General features: G+C 49.6%; 1 protein-coding gene across 2 annotated transcripts in view; it reads right to left on the bottom strand.

The window, feature by feature from the left end:
• The window catches only part of Sima (HIF-1 transcription factor component sima), a 33916-nt gene that overhangs the window by 9948 nt on the left and 995 nt on the right, over window positions 1-22973 (bottom strand). For both annotated transcript variants that reach the window (XM_076309986.1, XM_076309987.1), the window contains exons 2-7: window positions 17097-17284; window positions 16625-16776; window positions 16357-16542; window positions 16002-16237; window positions 15553-15659; window positions 13883-14030 (exon numbers count right to left, since the gene is read on the bottom strand). In XM_076309986.1, coding sequence (XP_076166101.1) covers window positions 13883-14030; window positions 15553-15659; window positions 16002-16237; window positions 16357-16542; window positions 16625-16776; window positions 17097-17284 — 1017 coding nt within the window. The remainder of the gene's footprint in view (window positions 1-13882; window positions 14031-15552; window positions 15660-16001; window positions 16238-16356; window positions 16543-16624; window positions 16777-17096; window positions 17285-22973) is intronic.

Below are 22973 nucleotides of genomic sequence, written 5' to 3'. Positions count from 1 at the left end.
TAGGCTCCTTTGAACGAACAAGTGTACGCGCGAGAACAAGAAGAACGTAAGTACCGACGTCCGTTTATCCGTATTCTCGTCCCTGTCCCTGCTGTCGCGATCCTGTCGAAACGGTCCCTAGTTCGAGGAACGTTGTCCAAGATTGACGAATCTATCCGTAGATTTCCCGTCTTCGTGTCGCGCCACACCGCGACAAAGTATTTCACCCGTGATCGCGATGTTCGCGGATTCGAGTCCCGTTCCGGAAGATCCAATATCACGTGACTTTTGCGCGACTACTCTTCGAACGATCGTTCCAAATTCGACGAAAGGTCGACGCAACGAACTTTCGAATATTTGGCATTGCCAACTCGAAAGCGACGATAAACGATACTTTGTAAATTCCCCGATAGAGGAAACGCGCGGTGATGACCGACCGCGAGAGACAAATGATTCGAGGAAGACACAGAGGGGAGACAGAGAGAGAGAGAGAGAGAGAGAGAGAGAGAGAGAGAGAGAGAGAGATTAGGTTGAGTTAGGTGCAAGTTAAATATGCGGCCGGTATCGTTAAAAATAGAGTGACGGCCGACCGCCGGGTTACTTGTGCAATCGAGCACGTGGGACCAGTCCCTCTCTTCCACATCGTACCATCGACCGCGTCCCCCCTTTTCGCGAACCCGTCCTCCTCCTGCTCCTCCTATCCGTCAACTATCATCCCTCCGCTGAATATTTTCCGCCTACGCTCCGCAACGCTCTCTCTCTCCCTCTGTTCGTCTCGCTCGGTTACCGAAGAGAGGACCGAGCAGCACCGAGAGCTCTCTGCCAACGATTTTGGCACGAATCGTCGTCGACACGCGTTCTCTTTCGCGGCCTTTGCCTCGTTCGCGACTTCGAAACCCTGAGAAGAAGGGAACCGCGCGCCCGCGTTATGTCGCCTCTTTGGCATCGGGACGAAACAACGTCGTATACAAAAACAACCCGAGCAACGCTCGGGGATAACCAGCGTCGCGAGATCGACCAGCAACCGCACTCGCGTGTATTTCGAACGTTCGCCACGAAAGAGGAAACGGCACGCACTTCCGTGTACCACGCGAAAATAACATTCGCTCGCTCGATAAACTTCACACACGAACCGAGGCCCTGGCTGCGATCGGACCAGGCCACCTTCGAAATATTATTTCGGACAACGTGTCGTCGTTTCACCGAGGCGGCGGTTTCACGCGCGAGGCACCGTCGTCTTCTTTCTCCTTTTCGAGGAGAATCCTTCTTCGATTCCTTTCGAATCGAAACATTCGAGAGCGAATATTTCCAAGAAAATATAAGCAATTCCGGTCGCGGTGTACGTATGTTTCGATCGACGGAGGTTGTCCGACTCGCAAGACGAAAAACGGTCGTGTTCTCGAGCAAAGGCGAAGCTGTTGCGTGCACTCAACTCGAAACAACTGCTACTTTCTTGCTTTGGTCGGTACAATGGACAAAATTGGTCCCTTTTTCGTTGCCGCTTCGATTCAGCTGCTCGCACATCGTTATGTAACGGAAGGAGCGACGATGAACAGTGGTCTAGAGCTACCCTCGCCGAGAATCGATCGATCGTACGACGATTCGGAGTGGATCCAGCATCGTCCGTCGGATGTTCGATGGGAGAAAAATTCATTAGCCGAGGAACTGCGCGTTTAGTCGCCGTTTCGTAGATTTGGTTCGGAAACCGAGCGGAACCGAACGGAAGGGCTCCGGACGACGGGTTCCCCGATCGTTGTCCTCGGTGGGAAATTCGATACACTTTCGGGCCGGGAAAATCTACGAGAGTCCTCGTTCCGGTGAGGACAAATCCGCGCGGTACTTTTTTCTTTCGAATGCGCCGGAAGAATCGCAGTAACGGCGAATTCGTCGAGGATCGAGTTGCACCGAAAAGAATCGGATCGTTTTCGACGAGAATCGAGGCTGATACTTGTAAACAGCTTTAGGTCCGCGGGATTCGATCTTGCTTCGTACGTCTGCGCGTTCCACGATCTCTGACAAGAGCGGAGAACCACGACGCGCAAAACGCGGTCGAAGCATCGAACGTTTCGTAGAAAAGGAAAACGGTTGCGCGCGATTCTTTCGGCGTACCTTCCGGGCAAAAGTCTCGACAACGATACACTATCGGCACTGGCACTCGCACCGCCACCGCAAACGTTGCACGAGCACTGCCAACGTTCGTTGCCGCGGGAGCGCACTCGCTGCATTCGCCGCAATAGCCGCGCGAGCGCGGGACCGTGAGCGAACCAGAGATCGGGAGAACGAGCGAGTGCGCGCGTTCGCGTTCGCGTTCGCGTTCGCGTTCGCGCTCTTGTCATTCAGCCATTCGATTTGCAAATCGCGTTTTCACGTGCCTGCCTTCGTATCGAACGCGTCATTGACGTACGAATCGTCCGTTTCGCCGACCGATTCGATACTTGGGCCGAGGAGGACATCATCGTCCTTCGCATTCTTCCATTTTCGTTGATATCGTTAAACCGTAACAACGCCATCGCGACTATCGATAATCACGAATCCTTGATCTTAAATTGGCTTCCGAACGAAGCAGCATCGTTTCAAGTGAAACGTACACCACGAATCGATACGATTATCGTTAATTTCGCGAACGACGGAAGGAAGGGATAGAGGAGCGGAGATGCTAACTGCAGTCCGGTCGTTAAGGCACCGTTTCTCTCTTATTACTTTTACGAAGCTACAATGTTGCAAAAACGATGGCCGTACAAGCAAGGTTACGATTATGCGTTGCTCGTGCAGTCCGATGACAACCTTGGTTCTCGAAATAATATAATACAGCCACAGTCGGTAGCGCCTTAACCAAACGTGACCGCTCGCTCCGCGACTACCTCCGCGCTCGGCTTCTTCTGCTCTTCCCTCCTCTCCTTTCGTCGTTTACGAATTTAATGACGATTACCAAGTCAAGAGCCTGTTTCGATTTTTATCGAACGCTTCGATCGCGACGAGTTTCGTACATCGTTTCCATGGAAAATCGTCCTTCGAACAGTGGCCGAACTTTCGAAATCGATTCAAAGATAACGAAAAACTCGATTACTTTGGCGACAATGTTATTTCCTCGACAAAGAATCGTTCTCGGAATCGAGAAAAAGAGTACACGATAAATTGGAATAATTACCAACGATATTGCAGTGTTACGATAACGCAGTGGAAAAAAAATGCCAGGAGAAGGACGTTTCGATGACGAGCAGTGTATGAGAAATTCGAGCGATGTGTTCCTTTGCACCGGTCGAACGCGTAAACGACGCTCCAGAGTTCGGTTTCGGAGGGAGAGCAGCGGTCACGTGTTCCGACCATTGACGCGCATAAAATTTCAACTTAAAGAGCGCCGTTCGCGTGACGTCGCACCACCAGCATCGCGTTATAGCGGAACTGCGCGAGAATCGTGCGTGCTCGCGCGAGCGGAATTTTCGAGGAGCTCGCTCCGAGCTGTCTTCGATGGAAAAAAAAAGAAATCCTCCTCCTCCGGGGGAGGAAGGATCCGGTGGTTCCCTGTTACAAGTTCTCGTAACTGAATACTCACGAGCATCGAAGAATCGTAAGTTTCCACTGATTTCCGATACTTGTGCATCGACGGACTTTCCTCGATCCACTCTAGTCTCCGTGATAAAAGATTTTTCCCCTTTGGAAAAATGTGTGCGCGCGCTTCGATGTCCCGAGATACGCAACGACCGTCCGACTTTCGATTTCGAACGATACCGAACGCGATTACAGATTTTCGCATATACGTGTAGCGATAGTAGACCGCGAAACGGCATTTTACGCCGACTGCCAACCACGTGCCGATACGACTCGACTTTCGGCCCGATTTAGAAGAACCTCGACGATTTCGACGAACCCGAAACGATAACTACGTTTCGTTTCGAGAACTTGGTCGACGCCCGTCCACGGGAGGGCATCTTCCTTTCTGCCATCAACCGGAACCCCGAGTCGGTATCGACGGTAACCCTGACCGCGACGATAGACGCGAGCGAGATTATTACTCGCGACAAATTACGCGAAACGGCGAAACAACGATTCGCTTCCGACGTTTATCGGTCCCGGTGAAGATCACCACACTCTCGCACTGTGTCACCGGACTAACCAACGACCGCGGAGAAACGTTCGACGAACGCGTGCCACCGATTGATAAATTTCGACCAGTGTTCGAGACTCGAACGACTCGAGAATCGATGGAAAAAAATGATCGCGCGATCGAACGCGAAACGGTGCTCGATGCGGGCCGCGATACACTGACACGGGCGTTGTTGCTGCGAGGCACGGATTATCTGCGAGTCGTAGATAAACTTCTCGTTACGAAACCGAACGTAACGCGAGAGAGAAGGAACACGCGCGCATCGAGGAGTTCGATAACTCACCGAGCGAGCCGCTATCAGCCGGCATTGTTGCTCAATCGCGCGTCGGGGACGAAGCGGAGTGAAATCGGAACAACGGGAATCGGGACCAGAAGACGAGCAAATATGTTTCGAGAGAAAAATGGATAAAGCGGAGAGGCGAGAAACCGTTGCGGGGAGGAGAGTGGAAACGAGAGAGGGACGAAAGAAATAAAAATATATCGCACGTACCGAACGAGCGAGAAAAATGCACAACGAAAAGTGTACAGACTGGATCGATTGAACGAGAACGCGTAAAGATTGCGATGGAAAGAAAATTTCTCCCAAGGTTGACAACGGTTTTTTTCTACGTATAAAAGTATCGAGGGAAAGTGGTCGAAAATTATCGTTGAGCAGCTACATCTCCGGTTAATTAAATATCGGTCGTTTTAAAGTTTCGCAAAGAAACGACCGCGGAAGAAACTTTTTTTTCTTATCGTGGGAGCTTCGAACGGTCGAATCCTTTGCTCAGGGATTCGTCGAACACCTGGCACCCGCCGTCTACCAAAAAATCCCGCGAGCTATTACCCATAGATGTTTACTGTAACGCAGTGCATTGCTCGCCCGTAACACGGAAAAGCTTAACCGTGTCTCGAATAGGTGTTTATAGTATATGTATATACTATAGAAACAACGGAGGTACTCGGATGTTCCCGTTTAAATGGTCCAACCTGTACAAGAGACCGAAGTAAATTAGACAAACAAACAACAGGAGGGAAGAAGATAGCACGATCGTTGCGTTGTCTTCCGGCTGGCTGAAACGAAAATACCCTGCCTGCTCTCTCTCCCCCCTTCGCGTAAAGTTCTCGCGAGACTTTGCTCCGGTTCGACGTCCTGGTCTCTCGAGGTCCTCGGGACACGCGCACCCAGAAATTCCTGCGTGTTCGTTTCCATCGATTCAACGAACACCGACCGTTAACCCCTCAGAGGACGGGTACTTTGAACGAGGCTTATCGCGCGGGACGCACAAACCGTTCGCGCGATTATAATTTCAATTGGAATTTGACTGATCGAAAGCTGCGCATCGATGAGTAAGCTACGCCCCGTAGTATTTGTATCGTCCGTCTCGATAAACCACACCCGTCTCTAAAACCTACCGTAAAATATACCGCCACGCCCGTCCTTAAAGGGTTAACCGCGACAAAATACGAACAAAGTTCTCGAGACACGCTACCGTTCCACCTTTCCGTCCAAGGACAGAGCGTGCACGCTACCTGTTCGGATGTTTGAAAACTAGGAACAACGAACGGATGTACTTCCGAGTTATCCCGCAAGCGTAATTCTACGCGTTGTATATTTACCTATACCGTGACGAGGATCGAACTCGATCGCGTTCGTATTTTCGTTTTTTCCACGGTGCTGGACCAAGTTCCGTCTTCCTCTCGTGACTCGTGTTTGTTTACTAGTCTCAATTTTTCCTACCGAACGAACACGCGCGGACGTCGCTCCCCTCGGGATCGAAATAATCTTCGTCCCGGGATCAAGATAAAAGCGTTGTATACTCTTTTACGACCGTTCGCGACAACAACGTCGAGAGGAACCGATGGAAGTGGAAAAGCTGAACGAATATTTTTCTAACCTTTCTTTTTTCGCGTACATCTTTGTCTCTTTCATATTTTTAAACTTCGGACTGAATTTCGAGCTATCCTTGCGTTTCGAAAGACGCCCGAGGGATGTTTGTCCGACAAATAACGTCGATCTCCCGTTAAACGTATTCAACATTCGCGATTATTTCCGCTGTAATTTATCTTTCCTCGCGTAAAACGGATTATCCGATCGAATAAACACGTAGACCGTTGCTTCAATTTTTCCTCGAGTTCTCAACGTCTCGAATTCCGTAGCGGGGAAACCGCGTCGATCGGTCTCTCGACCGGTAGAAAAAGAATACTCGCCGCCACCGCCGCCGCTGCTCGAGTGGCGAGTCGACGCTACAATATCCTCGAGAATATTTCTACCGTTCTTCCTTCGTCGTGCATTAATTCCTGTAATTTTACAGCTTTCCGTCTCCCGGGGCAGAGCTAAATATGCAACTGTCCAGAAACTTTTACACTCGGTAGACGATTGGCCCGTTTCGCAATATTCGGAGCGGTCCGTTCGTTGGAAAAAAACTTTATAGCGGCGGACCGAAAAGGCGCATCGGTCGCTCGTATATATCGTGGACCGGAATTTAAAAATAGTCGAACGCTCCGACTGTGCGCGACGATTTGAATCGAAGAGCTCGAAACATAGCGAATCTACGGCGATTCGCGCGCGATCGTTAACACGAAACACGAGCCCGTCACGCGACTCCGCGTTATTGTTTACATCGAGCTCGACGTGGTTGTCGTTTGCTCGCCATTGCGACGAACGCAGAAGCGTTCGAATAACGACATAACGCGTCGACCGGCCAGTGGAACGGTTTCCTGAATAATTTCACGGTTCAATTGGACCCGCGATAAAGGTACAGTTTCGAGAGCTGGTTCGCGAGCCATCGGTCGTCGATAAATTCCTCGAACCTAAAGCCACGTTCCCGCGCGTACCAAAGATCGGTGCCGAACGCTCCAATCTAGCGACGGACTCGAGACCGCATCGAATCGCTTCGAATACGCCATATCGAGTTTCCAGCCGGACGGAAACAATTTTAATCGGCATTCGTTCCCAAACTTTTCCAAGATTTCGAGCCAGACATTCGAACGACCCTTCCAGCTTGAAACCCGCCCGTACAAACGCGACTTCGTACTCCGGATCGTAAAATTTTAAGTAGTATCGTTACGAACGTGTTCGTAAAATTAGCGAACAAACTTCAAAAGCGTTCGTGCCGCGAAAGATCTCGAGTTAAAAATATTGGAGGGACGATGCGTATTACGCGATTCGTTTCGGAACGATAACGTAAATCGAGTCAGAGTTTAAGTGCGTATCGTTATCTCCGTCAAAGTATGTTCGACTCGAATACTTTATTGCGAAAAAAGAGCTTTTTCGAACGTCTCTGTAAATATCCGTAAAGATTTAAAAGGTCGCTCGTTTTCGCTGTACGAGTGGAAACCAGTTCACGTGCCGTTTCTTTCGTTCGGAGAAGAGTCGATCGCGTTTTGCGCGCCAATTGTCGTACGTACGGTCGTGACGCGTTCGCGAACGAAACGAATTTGACTCCGTCAATGCGGCTTAACGCGGTCAACGAGACGTCGATACCGTTCCAACTTCGTCCAGAGCGATCCAACTCGTTCCGAAGTAATGCACGGTTCTTTCAGCGTTTCAACGCGAGTCAACGTCTATATTCGCGTTCGCGTTACTTCTATCGCGGAAAACTAAGAAAAAGAACTCTTACCGGAAGATTACAAATTGTATAAATATTAATAAACCAGTGCGAACACGTGGTGCATTATTAACTCTTGGGTGCACTTTGGCCTTGCATCGCGCGAGTTTTCGACGAATGGATCGACCGTTTTTCCTGCTCGCGATTCTCGTCGTTTCTATCGTTTGTGTGTATATACGTACGAGGAGCGGATTTTAAATCTCGGTTTCCAAAACTCGGGAGGTTCGTAGATTCCTCGCGCTAACCATTTCGAAGGTTCCTCGTAAGTTCCATAACGATTACGGGTCAAGTGTTACGAACGCGACGAAGGCCACGGACGACCGAGTTAAAACGAACATGCGCGGCGCGGCGCGGCGCGGCGCGGCGCGGCGCGTCGCGGCGTATAATGTCCGTCAACCGGCGGAAAAAACTGGCTGGGATTCGCGGCGCTATCGCTACGGCGGTAGCGACGCAACATCGATGCACCGGTGCTCTCGGTGCATCCGCGACGATTACTGAGGAACCGCGCCAAGACCGTGGCGAAACTTGAATCGCTCGGTTGTCGCCATGAAATCCTCCCCGATTCCCTCTCTTCTGCCACCTCGAGAATCGTTCGAGTTGTGTACGTCGTTGCTGCGATCTAAACTGTTGCTTCTGCACACGCATGTGTGCAACCTCCTCCCTTCCACCTCGTCCTTCTCTTCCTCCTCCGAGGAGGAGGCACGCGCGTAATCAGTCAGCGCCGCGTTCGCTCGCGTTCAACCGAGTTAAATGTGTGTCACGCGGGATTCGCTAATCCGAGGATCTGCTCGATCGTCGCGCGTCATCGGCTTCCGCGCTCCGAGACTAGTTTCCAACGTATGGAAATTATTACGAACATATTATTTCTTCTTCTTCCCCTCTTCGATCGATAAAAACACAAAATACGAAACTCGTAACAAACGCGTCAAGATTCTTCCACTCTGTTATTTTTAACCCTTCGACCTCGACATTTTTTTAGCGGCCACATTTTCGCCAACCGCTCGACCGATTTCCCGCAAAGAATCGACAGAGTCGAATACCTGCTCGCCTGGTCGACCATTTTGTTATTCGTATAGTTTTTTAACGAGCGAAAATTTTATCATCCATTGCCGACGCTTTTTCGTATCCGTTTCAAATTTCTTTCCGTCCATCGTAATCCTCTTCTCGAAGGAGCTTTACGTACGAGTAAACCGGTGATCCGAGCAACGAGCAACGAGCGACGAGTTCGCAAGTATTCGAGCGCGATTTTTACGACGAGCGTATTTCCTCGAACCCTCCGCGCGAGTCGTGCGATTCACCTTAGCCTATAGAGAAGCGAGGTAGCTAAAAAATCGATAAGGCGAAAAGACGAAGACGTAAGTTGTTCGTTATCGGAGCAGGACGATCGATTCGCGATCGACTCGATCCGCGAAGCTGTTCGCGTAATCGGGTCGAGATCAAAACAGCGCCGTTGTAGAGACGCGTCGCTGACGTTCGGGGCGGCGATTATTTTGAGAGCCGGCACGCGGTCATCGCGTTTGTGACGTTCGAGAAATACTTGATCGCTCTGGCTCGCACGAAATCGCAACAAAGCGTAAACCCGCGACACATTTTAATTTATCACCGATAAGCGACCAATTATCTGCGACAAAATTCTTCGAAAAAACTCGAATGTCGTAACTCGTCGACGGAACTTTTTTTTCATAATTACCAACGAAGGAATATTTCGCAACGACCAATCGTAAATAATTCATTGGACCGTTTTAAAAGATCGAGCGACTACTTTGCGCATTCTTCCATCTAGCCGTGATATCCGAACTTATATTTTTCCGATACCAGTACCCAACAGGAGTTGTCGGAATTTATAGAGCGTACGTATACTTTTGCGGTTGACTCTGCACATATATTCGTGACACGTTTCTTCTCGTATCGCGATCGAGATATCCTTGTTCGAGTACCGGCGCGTATTCTCGAAACACCCTGTGCGGGAAATTATGTTCGAAACGAGTCGCCGACCACCGTTACCAGGCGATGCGTATTCCCTAGCGAGTCTACTCGGTCGCTCGCACGTCAGGATGTGCTCCGATTTTATTCGCGACAACCAGCAGGAAGTCCCGCTTCCCGCAGGTTCGCGCAGAAACATACAAGCGTCCGCCGAGGTAACGACACCGTCGGAAAACAACGATCTGGCTCGTATAATGTTCCACCGGACACCGTATATCCGCGCGCGAGCATCGTGTGTCCATTACGAGGAAGATCGCTTCCGGCCCGTTTCGTCTCCGCTTTTCGACGAATCTTGGATCGCCTTCGTAACAAGTTTCTCCTTCTCCCGATCCTTCGAATTGGAACGCGTATCGATGCTCAAAGGAAAAAAAAAAAAGATGTATCTTGCACAGCCTTCAACTTCAAACTCGGCGTTCACATTTTCCACCAAACATCTTCCTACGGTTGATACGCGGAACTACGTTTGGCGCGTGAAACTATCCCCTGGCCAACGGATTTGATTCACGGCTTCCGTGCAATTGTCGGACGGAAATAACAACCGCAACGTTTTCATCTTTCACTGCGTACGAGCTATAAAACCGTGCAATACCGCTTACGACACCACATCGGAATCACCCTGTATACATCGAACAACAACGCGTCGTCTTCCGATCCTCGGTTTTTTTTTTTTCGCGGCCGCTCGAAACGTTCCAACGAGAGAGAGAACCAGTTCTAAACGAACCGATCGGCATCTCGCGAGAGCGCGAGAGCGCGATCGCGGGATGCGGATCGATTCATCGGTTGTTCTCCGCGAGCCAGAATCGACCTTGTCCGGTAGTAAGTCGGGCTTCGAGGCACGATGCTACTTACTGACCACTCTTTCGCGTCTACGGTACGAAACACGCGCGCGACAAACGTCGTCGGAGCCGCGCTTCGATGAATTGCGTTTCTAGGAGTTTTGCGAAAGAGATGATCGCCCGACCGAGTTTGCGCGCCGGCCGACTTTCTCCCTTTCGTCGTTCTCACTTTCGTTCGAGGTCGCGCGTAACCGACGCACCGCGTCGAGCAAGTATCGACGACCGCGAGAAACGCGGCTACGGATCGAGAGAGATACGCGAATCACGCGCATGCGCGAACCAAACCTTCCCTGCCCCCCAACGTTTCGTCTAACCTCGCCGCGCCTCGTCCCGCACCACACCCCGCCGCACCGCACCGCACCACACCGCACCACACCGCACCACCTCCCTCCGTTGCCCTTCGTGGGTGGAAAACCTTTCACTCTCGGCCGCTTCCAACGAAGTAACCCCGTTTTTCGGGGGTTGATCGCTCGTTATCCTGTCCCCGCGAAAGGGTCTCGAACGCCCACCGGTTTCTCGGAAAACCAACGAGATAACAGGAGCCTGACCTTTCGTTCGGCATCGATCTATTCCCGGCGGCTGTGCATTGCCGATAATTACGGTCGAGATACGCGAGAATTTCAAGGCCAAGAGTAGCTAATACTTTCAATGTCTGGAACGAATTTGTTCCAGAAAGATGTCCTACGCCCTACTTCGAACCGAGTAATCTTGCCCGGTTGCCGGCTGGTTATCCTGTCTCGTTCTTCCGGACGGAAATGAAAGAGGATTTCCTCCGATCGTGCGCCACGCCGCAAAATATCGAGAAACGACGAGAGTTTGACCATCGTGGATCCAAGTTTTGGGAGAACGAGAGCATTCGTGGTATCCGGAAGGCGTCGTTACCGTAGAAATGTTTGGGGACCGTTCGATTAACCATTCATTTGAAAGAAACGCGCAAAGACGCGCGAGAAATGTACTACTCCCCCCGTTTCATAATTACGATATGTCGGTTACGATACTACGCGTTACGCAACAAATTGCCCGGTTAAAAAAAGTTTGGCGCGTTACGCAACACGCGCAACCTTCTGGCCCCTTCGCAAACGCTAATGCGATCGACAATAAGGGCGATGCGATTCAATATTTTGCCAATTACCTAGTTTCTCGAGCGCGAGACTGAACGGTTCTGCGCGGCTGCCTGCTTGCCTACGTGTAATCGTACTTCTACCGAAATTAAAACACGGCTTACGACCCCCTCGATCGGCGAACGTTTCCACGGCGGTAAAAACGAGACGATCGAACAGCGACAAACTCTCCCGTGGGGAGCGACAAAATCTACTCGGACCAAGATCGGAAGAAAATAAGAGACTCGGCAGGAAATAAAGGCCAGAAGGGAAAGTCGCGAGGATACGGAGAGAGTAGAGGAGCAACGTCGAAATCTATCCAGCCGGCGAGGCTGAATCGACGAAATCAAGGAGGCGCTCGTGGAGGGTAGCCAAGGGCAGCGAAGGGTGTCAGGGACCTCTTTATATGGGCCACGAGATTCCTCTCGGCCGACTATCGTCTTACTTTCGGAGGGTCGAAGTGTACGATGCGTGTTACGCAAGAACCTGCTCGCGGAGGGGCCTGCGAGGACAAAGGGACCGGCAAAGTCTCAAAATTACCCTGGGGGATGAAAACGGAAGACGAAGAAACGGTAGCCGTTTTATATGTTTCCTGACAAACGAACCCTACTGGATATCGATGCGTTCGTTTGCACACCGGTCGAAAAAAAAATTCGTGCTCCTTTTTCTTTTCCTTTTTATCGTTGATCACGGGTATCGCAAAACTTCTCGTACGGCTGGTCCTCCTCCGAGGTTTACGTATCTACAAGCGTCCGTCGTATACTCGTTAAATCGCCGTACGTCGACACACCGAACGTATTTCTTACGTTCCGAAGTACCGTCGCGATACGCTATCGAGTTTATCGTCGATTCGCGTCGTTCTCTCGTTGCGTCATAATTAACACCGACGACACCCAGCGGAAGACTCTTTATTTTTTGTTCGCGTTTCGCGGAAAAACGCGCGACTCGCTAGTCGCATCGCCGAACGCGCTCCGAATTTACGACGAAACGACAAAGTCGAACGACGTCGAGCGGAAGCTCACGGAGTTGCGGGAATTTAACCCGGTGAGCCCGCGACGAGAGCACACGGCTTGTGCGTTTAACGAACGCAATAACGAGATATTCGAGACACGACACGTGCGTCGAACTTTCGAATTTTGACACGCGGAAAGACCAAGTGGGCACGCTGATCGCAAATGGTCGCGATCGTGGTGCAATCGGCGTCCAGGAACCCTGACGACGCGAGCTTTCCCGACGCGTGGGCACCACGTTGCGTCACTGAATCGCGTCGCTACCCCCCACCTCGACTCCTAATGACTGTGAAACGCGGCGAAAAGGGACGATCCTGACGCAGGACCCTCTCAGTTTCCAACGATAAATACCGATCGTAAATCGCGGTAGTCGGGAGTATCTTCCACAAACGGACAATAAAACGAAGAAAGGACGAAACAAACATGAGAGTCGTCGATGAAACCGACTTCTCTGACGTGCAATTTTAGAAAAATTTAAGAAACACTTACCTTGCGCGATCAGTGCGGTACGACGAGAAGAGGTTGTCGCGCGCAGAAAGTTGAAAGAAGATACGCGATTCGATGACGTGGAACAGAGTTGGAAATATTTTCAACACCCGATACGATAGAACGTTACCGGGGAAAGACGCCCGCGCGCGCGATGTTTAGTTTCGCCTCCTATTCCGTTAACGTTTACGCACGATGCAAGAACTATTCCGGACGTTGGAGAACTCGTTGTACGAATTTACACCTTGTAGGAGACTCATCGAATCGAAGAAAATGACGTTAAAATGCTCGGAGTGTGCTCTCCGAGCTTGAATACAAGTAAATTACGTCAACGAATCGACGGGATCTCGTTGCGATTTTCATTCCATGAATGAATAATTATATTACGTAATTATTCACGTGCGTTTATTTAAACGCTTTACTAGCGTCGAGCTAGTGATTTTATTACGACGGTAAAACAATAAACCGATAAAGCGATAAAACTTTGATCCGTTGCGATTACATAAACCGTACAGACTGCAAACCTACGTTCGCGGAACATTTTTTCCCCCGAAACGACAAAGTTTTTTACGCTCGCGTCGAAACACCCTACAGGACTCGCAACGCTAATTACGCTACTACCAGGGAACGATCGTACTCTTCGTCAACTCGACGAGATATTCATTGGGCCACAAAGGGCGCGAGTTATCCGAACGAGTAACATGCGACACAAATAGAAGCAGAGTGGGAAGATACTCCGTATCGAAGTCATGCACGAGAGAATGCGAACGAAACAAGAGATTTCGGTTCCTACCTTAGAACGTAGTTCACGCACACGATGGAAAGTGGCTTCTGCTGTTTAGAACAGTGGATGAGGGTAGCCTGTGTCACCACCCACGCGTATCCTCCGCGTTTACTCAGAAATCGGTACGCGAGAGTCTCGCACTGGCCCTTGCTGAATACTGAAACAATACGAAACGGGAATATCAGTGGTCCTGAGAGGACTCGCGCTCAACCGTGCGCTCTGTGCCCCTATATACCCGTGACCGGTGCATCTCGATACTGCGCACGCAACGCATCCTGGATGACGAAATTTACCCGCAAGAATTACCAATCTCTCCCAGCCCGAATTTCTTACTCGTCGTTCGAAATCTAACCGTTTCGTCACCTCGCCTCTCGGGTTCCGAGACAACGATTTGCGAGACCGTTTCGTTTAGAAACCGAACGTTTCCTTCGCGATATCGCCGCTTCCCAGAGAACTGCCCGGAATTCGATTTTATGACATCCGCCAAGAATTTCGATACCGTTCGACGCGAGGCTTATCGACGGTCCTACACCTCGAAGGGGAGACTTTCCTCGAGGTTTCGTTATCGCGGTTCACAGAAGACGGGGAGACCTACGTATCGTTCGTCCTTCGCGCGAAACGACGACAGATGTCGAGATTACCCGACGAAACATCGGGAACATCGGTGACCGATGGACACAGGTTCGGAAGGTCCACGGATCGATCGAATCGTCCTTTCTATCGCGGTGAAAAAAAAACTGATCACGAAAAGGAAAAGTTACCGCGTTATTGCGGAAAATTTCGAGCCTCCTTCTCCTATACACGTGCACCCTACTAAAATTCCCTTCCTTTCGATATTCGTAACGCGCAAACCTACGCGCCCTCCGAACGCACCCCGCCAGATCCTCCTTTGCCCATCGAGCATTGATGTATTTCCTAAAGCTTGCTAATTATTTCGTACGTATAACTTTATCGATCATCGCGCGTCCTTCTGTTGTACTATATTCTATTTTGACGAGTTATTTGGTTTCTTTCTTGGATTTAGTTTTAAGTAATTGTCTCGAATCGTAGGTGGAGAAACATTTTGTAGCTTGTCTCGTCGTCACAAATTTAACGCACGGTTGTTCAGAATACCAATTAAATCGTCGACTCGTAAAAACCCTCCCTGCTTCCTAAAATCCAGAAGATAAAAGATTACCGTCCTTGAAATCCTTTCCTTCGCGGTGTCGTTCACCCGATTCCGATCCCGGTCAGCCCACTCGAAACTGGCATATTTCCCATCCAACGCCCGCAAACTTTGTCTTCTTTTTTTCAACTATCTGTATACGTACTTACGTATGCACGTATGCACATATAAAGATACATACGTACGTTTTCCCTAAAACTTCGAGAGAATGTATACAATCGTTGTACGAATGTACAGATTCATCGCACTTTGCGCCACGATTACGCAACAGATGCGTAACGTATCGCATCTCGAGAAGAGACGATAAGGAAGTTTTAAACATTTGAAAAGAAGGGCAGATAGAAACGGTTCTCGACGGTGTAAAAAAAATACTCGTACACTTACCGCGCCGGTTGAAATTCTCCGACTAAAGCGGACGAAGCGATACGCGCGCGCGCGCACGTCTGGCAAATTAGCGAGTGGGTTGCCCAGTGATCGCGTTCATTTAAATGACCGGCAATTGACTTTTACTCACGTGATTTAAAAGACTTGTCCAGGGCCAGATTGTCGAGGGCGTGATAGAACTCAAAAACCGACTGCCCCATCAGCTCCTCGCTGTTCCAGCCCAGATACTCGGCGAGCCTGGCGAACAAAACGAATACATAGTCTCGATATAGAAATATTAAAGATCGGAGAAACCCGATTAAGAACGATCGATGAGCGTTTTCTTCCAAATTTCAAGTAACTTGGCTAAAATTACCGGAAACAAAGTCGTCGGCAACTTACTTAGGAAGAGGAATTAGGATGTGCAATTTTATGCGCAACACGAAGCGATTAGAAAATCGGGATAGAACGAAAGGAGTAAGAGAGGTACGATAAAGTATAACGCTGACGATCTTACGCGAAAAGTGAAAGGTAGCGAATTCGAGTAAATTTCAGGGTCGCGAGGCTAAAAACAACAAGCTGTACAGATCGAGTACTCACTTCTCGTCGGCGTAGGTAAACTTCATACTGAGGCTATGTTTCGAAAGGAAGGTGTGACGACCCAAGGGAATCTCTATGTTACTGGGATGCGGTATGGGACATCCTACAAGCACCAAGGAAGCACCCGTGTCGGATTCGTCGAGCGAATCTTCGCTTTTCGACTCCTTGTCGTCGCTTTCCGTGGAGTTCGACTCAGGGTTGCGAATGTACGTTAATCTGCCCGTACAGTGAATCACCTAGGGTAGAAAACAAGTGCATAATTAACACGAACGGGATCCGCGTTTTTGTTCTTTTTCATCTCGACGATTGTTCGCGACCGATTCGAATTACAAAGTTTCCGAGAAACGTTGCCAACCTTGTACGAAGCGCTTTTCAAGTTGACCTTTCTTCCTTTGTTGGTCAGGGTGCACTTGAGTCGCAGAAAGAAGCTGCAAGCACACTTGTCGTTGTTCTCGTCTAGCTTCGTGGAGAGACACTCTCGCAATTCGTCATGATCGCAAGGATGACTGTACTCGTACACACTTTGACCCATCATGTCCATCTGAAACGCAAAAACCAAGAATCGTGTAGAATCTCGATGGTCCATCGATACCGACGAAGAAATTTCGGGTTGAACAACCCACCTGGGAAACGCCTAGGTAATCGCTGACGTTCTCCGAAAGGTAAACCATGTTCCCGTCGCTCGAAAGTACCAGCATGAACCCGTTCAACGCTTTGGAAAACAACTCGTCCATTTGGTCGGACGACGTCTCGGATTTGGGCAGCGGTGCCGACACTGAAAAAAAGACCAGTCCTCGATTATGAAACGTTTCTTCGCTCTTGGGTCTTTTTCCCGTTCGTTCTATCGTTGCCGCTTCTCTCGACCACGGTTTAGACCATTTTTTCTTCTTCGTATCGTACGAATATTATTATTTATCGTGTGCACGAACGGAGACAATTTAAAATTACGTAACGGCTTGTACGTAAACGGAACGAAAGTAGAAATCAACGTTATGCTCGCATAAAGGTAACGGATAAAATAAGAACACGGTCTACGTGCTGCTCTGTGAGCCATGTGAACAATCTTGGTAAAAATACGAAGGAATAAATACTTACTGGAGTCGACCACCGAGCGCACTTTAAGGTAGGCGATTGCGAGCCTCATGACGCTGGCCTTATCCAGGTGAGCCGCTTGTTCCGGTGGCACCGGAAGCGCGGTAGCGAGCTCCGTGAAAATGTCCGTTTCTTTGCTGCGACGGAATCGCGCAGCGTCGCGAGACTTTTCCTTCCTTTTCTCGTTACTCCTGTAAGCAGAAACGAACATTTCCGTAACTTTGGTCGATGGAAGATCGAAAACGAAAACGGAAGGGCAGCGAATCACCGAAAGATACACGAGAAACGCCTATTCGATCGGATCGATTCGCTTTTGCTAATTATCGTTACATAACGCGTAACTATTCGACAACGATCGAGTAACAGCGGTCAGCGGTCAGCGGTCATCGATCGCGCTTACGGACGAAGAAACCGTGTCGTATTTCGGGGAACCGCCAACGTATCGGGATTACAAAATTGCACCGTTTCGAAGCGTCGATTCGTCATTGGCTACAATTTACGTCACAAGTTTACGGCCACCGTTCAGCGTACACAACATTGTACCGGCAAAATTCACGACAAGATGGACATCGAGATAGAATTTACATCGTTCGCGTTTCGTCACGTCTCGACTATCTCGAACGATCGTTATCTAGTCTACAAAACGACCTTCGAACGGTGTTCCTTTTCTTCTTCTAGTACACGGCTCGACTCGACGAGAATTTTCCAACATTTTTATCCGTGTAAAAGTTTCCAACAACGGATAAAAACACGGACAAGTTTTTGTCCGTTACTTGGCGAATGCAAATCGCGATTCGAAGAATTATGGAGAGAAAAAAAATTTTATCCGTCTTCGTTCGAGATGAAAGAAACGGTAATTCGTGTTTCGCGTTTAACGTGGAACAATGCCCCGTAAAATGCCTGCCGAGAGAAGACGGATAATTTACCAGCGATCGAAGGAAACTTTACGATACGTATTTTATCAACGCGCGACTTTGAAATCCCAGATGTCTCGGCGAACGTTTGCTTTCGTTTCTTATCCGAAATGAAAATTTCGGATTAAAAGGTTTTGAAGTGTCTCTGGACGATACGAGTCGAAACCCTGAGTAAACGAGCCGGGAGAAGGAAAGTCGGAACGCTTTTAGCTTTTTCCGACTTTTTCCCACTGTGTAAATTCGAAGGTCCAAACAGCGAGTCACGGTGTTCTCGAGGAGCGAGTCGACTTTACCCCGGTGGTGAGACCCGAAGGGATCGGACCTCAAGTCCCGTACCCTGAACGAGTACTCGAGCGCTCGCGCACTTACAAGTAATCCTCGAGAAGCTGCTCGTCCTCGTTGTACCCGTACTGCCAATACTCGTTTCGCGGATCCTCGTACGCGCACGGTGGCAGAACGTTTTGGTCGTACGAGTACGCGGTATCGTACAGGGGGCAACGATCGCTCGCGGGACACTCTAGCCATCGTTCCTCGGTGCAGAATGGGAAATTCTCCGAGGAATCGTCGCATAATTGTCCGTCGAGCCAACCGGCGCGAGCCGAGTCGATGTTTCCCGGGATCTCTTTCGACGCGACGGTCATCGGACAATGGCCGCACTTTCCTTCGGGCCGAGGCAAGTGGTGCGGATCGAGCGATCGATAGACTCGCGGGAAACTCGTCTGCGACTTATCCGGCTCGAAGTAGAGGGCCAAGTCCTCGACGTCTATCGGGCCCGGTTGACGACAAATCTTCGCGGTGGTCGCGGTGCTCGGGCCAGTCGTCGGGTTCACCGCGCAATCTCGGAACTGGTTGCAAAAAGAGGGCAGCTCCTCGATGCAAACGGAGGGTGCCACCGTGGAACCAAGAGACGCATCGTAAAAGCCCAAGTTGGTAGAGAGGGACCGGCCGAAGGATCCCTCGACGGTGAGCAGCGATGCATCGCCCTCGACGGGCTGGTTCGGCCGAGAACCGAACCGACACGGTGTCAGAGAGGATCGACCCTCGTAGATGTCCGCGTAGCCGGACCGTCTACCGATCCAATCGGAGCAACGACCGGGCTCCTCCTCTGGCAGCCTATCGATCGGCTGCACACGTGGCGCGGTCATCGTCTCTCGATCCTTTTTACGCGTCCTCCGACGCGATCTTCTCGTCGGCCGGATACTCTGTTCTCCAGATTTTACGGCCCTCTAAACACTGGCGCCGCCGTGTTCAACCTCTTCCCGTTACTCGCCGCAGCGACGAAAAAATAAAACTTTGCCCCGATTTTACTTGCCCCACCCGGGGACCTGGCTGCCTCCTTTTTCTTCCTTTTCGTTCACTCCCACCACTCCCGGCAGCCACGTTCTTTTTTTACCAGTAGAACGCTGCCGGTCCCGCGCCTCTTCCTTTCTTTTTTCTGGGTTAGGGTTTCCTTCCACTCCCAGATACGCACACCGCCGACTCGCTAACTAAGGAGAGCCTCTTCTTACCCGTTCTCTCTTCCCTCGACTGCCTACGCTTCAAAGATCGACGCGCGTTATCTCGTCGTGTTGTCAAACCGATCGCGCACGATCCCGCGTATCACGAATTCCAATACCGCAATCGCCGAGATAGATCTGACCTCGTGAAACAAGTAGACTTTCTCGAGAGGATCTCATGGTTCGTTCCGAAAGGTGCGCCAGGTCCTCCTTTTCGAGAAGGTAGGAGTCGCTTCGATGATTAGACGGTTAACGCGATACTGAACTCGGAACGCAAAGTATTCTCGGCCGGCGCACTTGGTACGATGGCTATCTTTCAATCGATAACGATATTACCTATCGCCCGATACACTGCCCGATCTTTTCTCGCTTTCGATTATTCAACGAATCAAAGTTAATCTTGCGAACGCTTCGTCTTACCTTGCGCACACTCGTTCGACCCTCCCCGTGCTTCGATAAAATTTAGTCTGGAAACCCTGAAGCATCGACGATACTCGTCCGTTTTTAGCAAATCGATGGCACGCGACGCGATATTTTTTTCTCGATCCAACGACGAAGACGGATAACTTTTTTAAGCGCCATCTTGCGATTTCACGCGTATTCTCGTAGAAACGGAACATGGAAACGATTCTACCTTCTTCTACCGTACAACCGTGTTTCGTCGTTTCGTCGTTTCGTCGTTTCGTCGTTTCGTCGAGAAGCTGTTTGCGATTCGATATGTCCGTGCGTTTCCATTATTCTCTTCGAGCGAAGCGATGGACACGACGATTCGAGCAACAATGCGAGGATCCACGTTATCCCCCTTTTTTCTTCGTCGATCTTTCCCATATACGATGGAACGCGAACATCGTTCGCGCGATCTATTCGCAACCCTCCAAGTTATCGTTACACATCGTACGATGTAACGACATCGTTCCGCGTGCATCGATCCTAATACCTTTACACCGGGCCAAAGAGTTTCCGTAGAGGGACGATTCGACTCGATCGTTTCAAAGACGATTCGGTGGGCAAGTTCCGGTCCAGTGAGATACATTCGCCACTCAGCTCTCCGGATGTAACCGTAAAGAGACAAGATCGATGCTTTCGCAATTGAGCGACGCTCCGATCGTAACGGAGCCCTGCTGGGTACCAGGGTTGAAAAGAAATGGACGCGCGACACGTGCCTATCGATCGACCGGTACAGCGATCGGCCTTGATCGATTAAATTATCGCGCGCGAGTAAACGCGGAAACAAGACCCGATTCGAAGAAGCATCTTGGAGCGCGAACCGGGTACGGGCGATTGTTTACGAAATGCTCGCGACACCGGTGGTTATAAAAGGTTTCAGGCTCGCGCTCGCGCTCGCGCTCGCGATCGCACTCGCGCTTGCGCCCGCACACGCTTGCATCCTTGGGACAATTTCTGCGACAACGCGCGGAACGGAGGCATACGGGAACGAGGACAGACTTCCAATCGTGATAACTCGGGGACCTATGGTAAAAGACCTAGTTTACCGTCCGTGATGCGGTACGGGTCAAGTCCCGCTCCTCTCCCTTGAAAATGTTCCCGAAATGTTGCATCGCTTTGGGGCAAGTTGACGTTAACGGACTCGTTAAAATTTAATCGCCAGTTAACGAGTGATCGGAAATATGCGGCACACTGCGACTACCGTCTATCTTATCCAGATACATACAGACGGTTCACGTGGTTCTTAATTGTCTCGACGCGAGGAATTCCGACCAACGAATGACTAAGGAAAACCGGTTTATAAGAAAATTGTCCGACATCGCTCTTTTTATAGCCCAGAAGCGGTGATTATGTACACGCGCGAACAACGCGCGTACTAGAAATAATCACGAAGATCGCAAAGTCCCTAAATTGTACGTTATCGTATAAAAATTGAAAATTATCAATCTACGAGTGTATACATTACGGATCGAGTGTTAATAAAGAACTCGGTTCTGCAACGTTCGCTTTAAAATACCGTCGATGCAAAACATTTGAACGCTTAGCGGTGGACAGTTGGTAATTTCGTTTGCTAACCGATAGCATCGAACACCTAGAGGCGTTGATCACACGCGCTGCAGTTTGTCTAAATGCTCGTAAGCGCCCCCGCCTTACGTCTAGTGGCCTTAATGTCTCGAGTCGACCTTAACGCAGCACTTGACGATGCACGTTCCGAATCGATGGTTCTTCGGACTCGTAAACAACCTGTTAATAATACGTATGAGAGTAATTTGGAAAAGAAAGTTTCCAGAAGGTCGCGACGTCGTTATTCGAGTAGCATACATACCGAACGAGCGTTTCTACGTATGCGTGTCTCGTATCGTGCAAGGGAAACATCTACATTTTGCCCGAAGCAGAGAGAGTTCTCCCTTCTTTTCGAGAACCTACGCGAACAGGCTACACGGTCATCCCAGATTAACGCAATGCATACCAACTCGGCCGACTATAAATGCCTACTCTTCTCTCGAACGTCACAACAACCGAGATACGATAACCGTTTATTTTCCTCGACGGTATTGAGAAACGATCGGATCTCGACCATCGATCGATCAAAATTTATTTCTTCGTTACGATTACCATTGATCGAGCGTTAAAAAAAAATTTACAGTCTCCTGCTAGATTCAATGTATCTGGAACTAAAACGTATAACTTCGATACATTGTAAACGATACCAACGTGCTTTATCTCGGTGGTTTCTTTCATTATACGACAGCTCCGAATTAATGTCACACGGTGCGCGTGACATTAGCGCTTTGATTTATCTGAATTTCAATCGTTTCGAGAAAACGTCGCAACTGTTTTCGTGTTCGACGAAGAAACGTTTGCATCGCACGTGTACAGTCCTTCGAATAAGTAATCTCGAACGTTCAAAAAGCGCGGTCGAAAACAATCGCTTTCCATCATCGATACAGAGTCTTTACGAACCGAAACATTTTTAGGTTATGGCGCCATTGTTACATTCCGTTTCGCAATTTTATCGCGACGAATACCACTAGCGCCGTTCTAATGAACATCGCTTGTATTAGAATCGACGTGCACGAATGCACACGAAAGAAACAAAAACTACGAGTAGGTACAGAGTACGATCTGTACACGACGCCTTGTTTTCTTTCTTCTTCTCTTTTTCTCTTTCACTTCCCCACGACACGCTACGGCACGTGAGGCAAACAACGCTCCTCGTCGCTCTTTGGCCTTAGAATGGAATTATCCCAAAGGAACTCGATATCGCGAGGACATCTGTGTCGAATGTGACACGATGGGCAACCATCTAACATGCATTTATGTATCTCCATTCGAATGGCGGTTTATTTGAAAGGAGAAGAAGAGAAATCGTCGAATCCCGAAAAGAGACGTCTCTTTCGAGACGTCGTAGCTTTTACCCGAGTAACAGCGCGACGATTCGAGAAAATACAAGTTTAAACGAACCGACGAAATATCGTTCCGCGTCTATCGTACAAAAGTTAGATACAGTATTTTCCTTCCTT

The sequence above is a fragment of the Ptiloglossa arizonensis genome, chromosome 4, assembly GCF_051014685.1.
Source record: "Ptiloglossa arizonensis isolate GNS036 chromosome 4, iyPtiAriz1_principal, whole genome shotgun sequence".
Lineage (NCBI taxonomy): Eukaryota > Metazoa > Arthropoda > Insecta > Hymenoptera > Colletidae > Ptiloglossa > Ptiloglossa arizonensis.
The sequence above is the reverse complement of the archived record's forward strand: the minus strand, read 5'-3'. Positions and strand labels throughout refer to the sequence as shown.